We start from the raw sequence: 8,062 nt of genomic DNA, 5'->3' as shown, positions 1-8,062 counted from the left end.
AAATGTCTCAAAGGACTGTATCAAGACCAAAGAGGTCAAACATCTTGCAAATCGTGTAAGAAGGGCAAATAGAACAGCAAAAGTGGACAGTCAAAATGTAACATTGTCCTGTTGGTCACTATTGTCGTCGGAAGAGTCTATTACTTGTAAAATGTAGAAAAGGAGAGTATCAAAATCAAATAGGGCAAACATATTGAAAAATGTGTTTGGACGGCCATTACAGCGATCAAAGAGGACAATCAAAATGCAACGTTTGTCCAGTTGGTCACAGCTGTCAAAGAAATGCATCGCTCATGAAATGAGATCAAGGACGGTATCAAGATAAACCAGGACGAAAGACTTGTAAATGGTGTAAGGACGGTCAATACAGTATAAAAACTGGACAATCAAGATGCAACATTTGTCTTGTTGGTCACCACTGTTATTGGAAGAATCGACCTGTTAAAAAATGTGGAAAAGGAGTGTATCAAGATCAAACAGGAAAAAGACGTTGCAAATCGTGTAAGATCGCCCAGTACAACACCCAAATTGGACGATCAAAATGCAACATTTGTCCAGTTGGTCACTATTGTCGTTGGAAGAGTAGATTGGCTGTAAAATGTCCTAAAGGATTTTATCAAGACCAAAGAGGAAAAACTTTTGTCTTTTGTGCCCAACAATAACACTCTGTCGGCAATTCTCAATGCTGTGAATTATGCAGCCGAGGTTTACCAAGACGTAGATCCTTCTAACTCGAGTTGCCAATGCTCCACCAAGCGAATGACCTCATTATCACAGGTCATTCGCTTGGTGGAGCATTGGCAACTTTGGCAGCAGTTGATTTGGTCAAGGCTGGATATCAGGTACATTTTAATAACCTATGGTTCACTTAGGGTTGGTAATAAACAATTTTCCGAATATGTTGTTACGGTCATTCCTCCAAAATCATCTGATTATGGCATGTCGGCAAGAAATTCATAGTGTTGAGCGAAATAGGTGCCATGAATTCCCCCGAAACGAAGATTTGAAGCATGTAAGACTGAACTCTAAGGATCATAAGATTACTAATTCTTAAAGTAAAATGAAAGAGAAGAACTGTCTATTGTTACATGCAAGGTGCAATTTCATATATCTATCTTTATAGTGATCGTTTAATAATGAACTATAGTTTATCTTATTGAATGAAATGATTATCCCAACAAGTCGCTTATACGATCCATGCGATTTTTTTAAATAAATCGTTTGTGTCTGAAAGGTTGTTGTATGTGATATGGGAGACTTGTGACTTACTCGTTTGTTGGAGTTTAGGCATTGCTCTAACTCGTGAAATTTTCTTTAGTCTTTTGCTTTTTCGCACAAAAGCTTTATGATGCTTATCACGATGTCCAGGTATTTGTTCATTTAATTTGTCTTTTACAGTGCTATACTTCTAAGGAATGTTTCAAAGATGCAATTTGTCTGGTTTAGCATGAGTATAATATTTTTTGGACTTGAAATGGTTGCGTTCAACGTTATGATGTCCTTTACAAATTGACGTATTTAGATGATTGCAATGCCCGTCACTATGCTAATTCCATACGGGCATAAAGTATGGATAAAAACGTGCATTTATTAGCTTTATGCAAATTTCTTTGTTGATGAGCAAGTAGGGGTGTTTGGCTACCCTCGTTAACTATTAAAATACATCAATATACGGAAAAGGAAATTGTATGTGTGCAGTTATATTTACTTGTGTACATCCCAATTCATACCTCATAAACTAATCTAAGTTTAACTACAAGAATTATCAACATATGGAAAAGGAAATTGTATGTGTGCAGTTACGTTTACTTGCGTACATCCCAATTCATACCTCATAAACTAACCTGAGTTTAACCATAAGAATTATCAATATACGTAAAAGGAAATTGTATGCACGCAGTTTAATATACCAATGTAGCTATTCCTACACGGTTCACACCTTAATGACGTCAGTTGTGTTTCCTCGAGTAGTTTATACAGATTATATTTATATAGAGAGGAACTATTCTGACCTATTATATAATATTTGTTATTTTTGAAGAACACTATAAATAGTTAAGTATTGCTCTGTGAAATAATAAAATTAATTCGCTACTTTCTTGTTCGTTACCGAAAGCGTAAAGTTTATTACTATGACTAAAAGAGTCATGAAGAGAAACACAAACTAAACACAAACATTTTGCAAATGGTGTAATAATGATCAATACAACAATCAAACTATATAATCGAAATGCAACATTTGTTCTTTGCGTCACCATTGTTATTCGATGAGAAGGTCGCCTATAGTGTGTCCGTAAAGGACGGTATCACCCTATCAAAACCAAAGAGGACAAATATTTTGCCTGATCTGCCCATCAGGTCGTTTTTGTCCGTCAAGTGGATCTGTAGTACCCAACAACAAGACTTTGTGGGCTATTCTCAATACTGTGAAAGATGCTGAAGCATACCTAGACGTCAATCCTGCTGACTCGAGATTGGTCGACGACAGCATAGTACCCGTGGCCTTGTCAAGTACGAGAAAAATGCAATTTTTTTCGGGGTACCGACGACATGAAAGGCTAGTGCAACGATATCAAGATTCTTAGAAAAAAGCATCATAAAAGTTAAAATCAGCGTTGGAAACTGTGATTTTGTAAGCTGACAAAATAACCCAAGATTTCATACTAAATCAACATTTTCGTACTATCGTCCTTAGGGTTCCCGACAGAAAGACGAGTTGTTTGTTGCGCTCTATGTACAAACTGCGATTTCTGTTTCTATAGAGCTAACTCATTATGATAAAAAATCTCGAGAGTTTTTAAAAATAAAAATCTACAAAACAATCCCGAATTGAATTTGAATATAATCTCAATGCTCCGCTGCGTTTTCCCTTCATTGTATCTAGTTGAAAGACAAAGGTTTTTATTACCGTGCGTTATGTGAAAAATGCACGAAGACATACAGGAAAGGGACAAAGACACAAAACGGATACTACGTGATCCATTCTGAAGCTGAAAAGGTAATTAGAGCAGTTGTTGTTATTGTATCCAGAGGTTATAAATAGCAGATGCTATACATTTTCGCAAGTCTTCCTTCATCTCGAATGATAAAAATGACGTTTTTCGTACTTTTCTTGAGCTCGATGTTTTTCGTGCAGACTTGTCAGTCTTCAGCTTGTGATGCGCCCGCTGGTCATTATTGTCCGTGGACGTGGTTTAGTAGTTCTCCATTAAAATGTGGCAAAGGAAAATATCAAGACGAAAGGGCCAAACATCTTGCAAATCGTGTAAGGACGGCGAATACAATATTCAAAATGGACAAACAAAATGCGAACTTTGTCCAGTTGGTCATTATTGTTATTGGAAAGGTGCATCGCCGATAAAATGTGGCAAAGGATATTATCAAGATCAAAGAGGACAGACATTTTGCAAACGGTGTAAAGATGGCGAATACAATATTCAATCTGGACAGTCAAAGTGCAACATTTGTCCAGTTGGTCACTATTGTTATTGGAAAAATCAATCACCTAAAAATTGTCGTAAAGGACGATATCAAGACCAGAAAGGTAAAACATTTTGCCTAATTTGCCCATCAGGTAGCTTTTGTCCGTCAACTGGCCCTGTAGTACCCGGCAACAAAACAATGTTGGCAATTCGCAATTCCGTGAAATATGCGGCCAAAGCTTACGAAGACGTTGAACCTGCCGACTCGAGATTGGTCGACGAGAAAAATGATATTCAAGGTTTCGTAAAGTACCAGGGTAATACGATTGTTGTATCTTTTCGAGGCACGGACGATATCAATGACTGGTTTCGCAACATCAATATTCTGAGAAAAAAATATCGGGGCTGTAAAAACTGCAAAGTACACACTGGATTTTCTAACATTTATTACTCAGTGCAACAGCAGATGTTTTCAAAAGTAAAAGCTTTATCTCATGTTCATTCAAACTCGACAGTTCTTGTCACAGGTCAATCACTTGGTGGAGCATTGGCAACGTTTGCAGCAGTTGATTTGGCTAAGGCTGGATATCATGTTGATTTAATAACTTATGGCTCACCCAGGCTTGGTAACAAAGAATTTTCTGAATATGTCGACAATACTCTGAACGGCTTGAATCTAAGAGTGACATTCAAGAACGACTATGTTTCGGTTCTTCCTCCGAAACTATTAGGATATTGGCATGTTGGACAAGAAATTCATTGCGTCGGTCGAAAAAGTTGCTATGAGTTTCCACTATACGAAGATTTCACGCATGTAAGAACAAGCATCAACGATCATACGATGATTAATTATCTTGCAATTTAATGAAGTAAACGAAGCGTCCATTTTTTTGATTGCAAAATGTAACTGTTTACAACCAAAATTGCATCAAGCGGACTAGTGTCCGCTAGAAAGAGATGTTGTTATTACGAGTTAGTTATATGGTATTAAATTTAGACTCAAGGAATAATCTGCATAATACAGGATGTCCGCTTTATACAATGTCGCTTTAGACAGGTTTGACTGCGTATCCAACTGCAATGCTGATTTAGAATTTTTGTGGTAGAACCTTGACTTTATGTCTTTGTTTTTAAATGATTTTTTTATAAACTTGGTAATCTTTACTAAATAAATAGAATGATTGAATGATTGGTTATTCCAATAAGTAAATTGCTGTCGTTTAAATAGTAGATAGTAGAAACTTACTAAAAACTGTGATCAAAAGAACCTATATGCACATCTTATGAAGTATGAAATTCAAATTCCCAAATGATATTTGGCAACATTTATCGACAAGAATTCTAAAGCAATTGACGGGTATAGGTTTAGCTTGTGATCGCAAACATGAATTAGATCTCATTTGTGCGAATAATATACTTTGCACGCCGAAAGCGTTGTGTTTCGGTTTTTTATAGCTACGGTGCCGTGTGGACTTAACAGAACGTCAAAAATGACCATGAATTTTAAAGAAAATAATCTTGGGACTTCACTAAAGACTTTACAAAATGTTTTTTATCAAATGTTTTTTATGATGTAGTTAGTATTCTGTTGAGCTATGCATACATCGCGTACGTATTTTTAAAACTCCACACCAGCACAAAAATGGCAATGTCATTTGTTCGTATATAGTTCTCACTTGGCGTGCAAGTTACGTCATGGCCGCCATGTTGGATGATTTTAACAAAGCTTTTTCCTTATTTACAACATAGAGATTAATCAGATTATAAATAATACTTATTTATAATCTCTATGTTTTAAGTATCATTTATAATTTCTATGATTTTACAATGCAAATCTCATCAAACATGGCGAACATTCCATTGTTCTCTCACTACAATGGGAATGGTACGTTGTGCTTGCACACCTATATGAATGTGTTTTCAAATTTGGTATAGATAAAACAATATCTCTCGCTCTTTAGATTTATAATTTTTGACGTATTGCTTTTCATTTCACTTCGAACCAATCAATAAAACTCTGGTAGGTGGATAGAGTTGAAATGATTTTCAGCAACTTGCGTGTGTGCTGTTCTCTGATTGATATTTGTCGTGTGAGGACGTGTAGTTGTAGTAATCAAGATTTTTGCTGTGTTGTGTTGATGAAAAGTTTGCCGGTTGGTGGCGATCTTAAGGCAAATGATACAGAGTCGGTCTCTTTTGAAGAGATCAGCCATGGATAACTGCGTGTTTTCTCAATTTTGCTGAAGAGAAGAGAAGTTCTTTGTCAATCTCAAAAGAATGTGGATATTTGATTGATCTTTCGGAAGATCTTGGTGTTGGAGCATGATTCTAGGCGGTAATATCTAAATTACGATTATAAAGATGTCTAGCTAAAGTTTACGTTGTAGTTGAATGGAAGAATTTAAATTGTTTTGAAGAAAGCGGGTATTTGTAAAGTAATTAAGATTGCATGTAATGCTTACAACCATCTATACTCAAAAACTGGACTCCACAGTAGTAAAAGAAGCATAAGCGAGAAATCTTAAGTTATTTATTTTCGCGAGACTTAAAAGACAAAGAAACCGAAATTTCCTTTTGTTTATTGTTCGGTTTGTGCTTAGTCTTGCTTATGCTTGTGCTTAAGTCGAAGCTAATCTTCGCTTATTGTCTTTGTTTATTATATTATTTTATTGTCGCTTTGCCAGGGCCTTATTTCATTTTGTGAACTTAATTATGTGTTTTACTGTGGTATTTACCATGAGTGTTCGCTAGACAGGTCAGACGAAGGACAACACCTTCTTGTGTAACTTTAGAATTGCACGAAAACTGCTCCAAAGACATCAAAATCGTACTTGGGTGTCCATGCTTTCGAATGAAACCTTTAGTTGAGAAGTTCGTATTAAATCGAACAAAGCAAACGCCATAATGAACGGCTCATTGAGAACAGCAGAAGATAAGAAGAAAACATGGCAGCCAAGATAGTGATATCATTAAAAACTTTGAAATAAGACCGTATAAACAAAACAAAACTATGACGTTTAACATACATACTGAAATGTTAGATCAAAATGCCATATTAAATTATCAAGAATTTCTGTAACGTACAAAACTATCAAAGCACTATCGCTAAAGTTGTCGAAACGTCAGTCAACATCATCAACAACAGTCCTTCTCAGGACTCTATTTACCTGGACGATCTACGTGCACAAACATGTAACGATACTCCCAGGCTCAAACTACTTATTTTCTTTATTTCTAGACTATAAAGTTTTTGTAAAGATGTTGCAACTGGAAGAAATAGATTGTCTTTCGACGCAAAAGATTGTTCCTCATCCTCGATATCAATTCTTCCGGATTGACCAGCAGAGAACTATACCTCTGTGAAATAATGCTTTCATTTTATATATTGCAAAGTCTATTTGTATATTCTGATATCAATGTTATAGTAAATAATTGGAGATTTAGGATTAAATCTATACCACTGAATAATGTGTTAACATGTTAAAATGGGGTGCTTCTTGTGAACATTCAAAACTAACTCTAAAATGAAATTCAACTTACAATTGTTTAATGAATTTAAAGAGGAAATTGCAATACGCTGGCAGAGTATTACAAAATGCTTTATATTTGATCCATTTGAACTTGAAATGATTATCGTATAAGTCAAAAAACCTGTCGACATTTATTATTTAGTCGTTTTATTGTACTTATGATTGGCACTGTTATAACATTGAGGGATGTTATAAAAGTGTCTTCATAGCTGTCAAAACATTGTGAACACATACATTTTAAAACAGCAGACAGTAATTTCATGTTATCATCGAAGTAAGTCTTCCTGTAAATGTTTCCAGTTTACATTTTTCTCAACTAATCGTTTTAAAGTACGAGTTTCGATAGAAATTTCAACAGATCTTCAGCAAACACTGGTTTTACGAAGCACGCGAACTTCAACAGCTTGCCTTATTACGTTTTATTATTCTTACAGTTGTTCTTACATGGCAACAGTTGCTGCTTAAAACAGCGGTATGTGTTTGTTTGTTTGTTTGTTTGTTTTGTTTTGCATGTTCGTTTGTTTTTTCATACCACTAACTTGTTCATAAGTACATTTCAGATGCGGAGGACGAGAAGATATAAAAAGTGTAAGTCAGGACTATAAGTGTTTTTATGATTCATCAAATCTAACAAGTTTGTCGCTTGTGTCTCTTTTAGAACGACGTGGCATACCATGGTGAACTGACGTTTCTTACGGTAAGTGTAACCAATTATTTTTACTCGTTTTTAGGCTTGGTATCATTTATGAAATGATGTTTTAGAAAGACGAAACTCATTGACTTCAATTCTTCGATCGGTTGATGATCAGTTAAAGATTTTGATTATGCCAAAAGTATAAATATCCAGATAGAAATCACATATAAACACACAACACAAGCAATTTGCAATATTCTAACTAAATTAGAGAGTTCCTCGCTTTTTAGTTTAGGAAAGGAGTTCTACAAAAATTCGATGTATTCCAAAATTGACTTCTGCCACCTATTTTGGAATACTTTTGCACAAAATTTCATGCAGTGTACACTTGATAGTTGATAATTTGAGCAATGTTTTGTAATTAAAATAAGATCTGCATATTTTATGTGATGTGTGCTTGAGTTGTGTTAAGGCTG

General features: G+C 35.3%; 1 protein-coding gene across 1 annotated transcript; it reads left to right on the top strand.

Annotated features, from left to right (window-relative positions):
• Positions 1-3,213: 3,213 nt before the first annotated feature.
• On the top strand, positions 3,214-4,287 carry LOC124439408 (lipase-like). Its single transcript, XM_046989633.1, has one exon. It carries the CDS (start codon positions 3,214-3,216, stop codon positions 4,285-4,287), a length of 1,074 nt encoding a protein of 357 aa, XP_046845589.1.
• Positions 4,288-8,062: the final 3,775 nt, after the last annotated feature.

The sequence above is a fragment of the Xenia sp. Carnegie-2017 genome, unplaced genomic scaffold, assembly GCF_021976095.1.
Source record: "Xenia sp. Carnegie-2017 unplaced genomic scaffold, XeniaSp_v1 HiC_scaffold_19, whole genome shotgun sequence".
NCBI classification, from domain to species: Eukaryota; Metazoa; Cnidaria; class Anthozoa; order Malacalcyonacea; family Xeniidae; genus Xenia; species Xenia sp. Carnegie-2017.
This window is presented reverse-complemented; position numbering and strand designations above follow the sequence as displayed.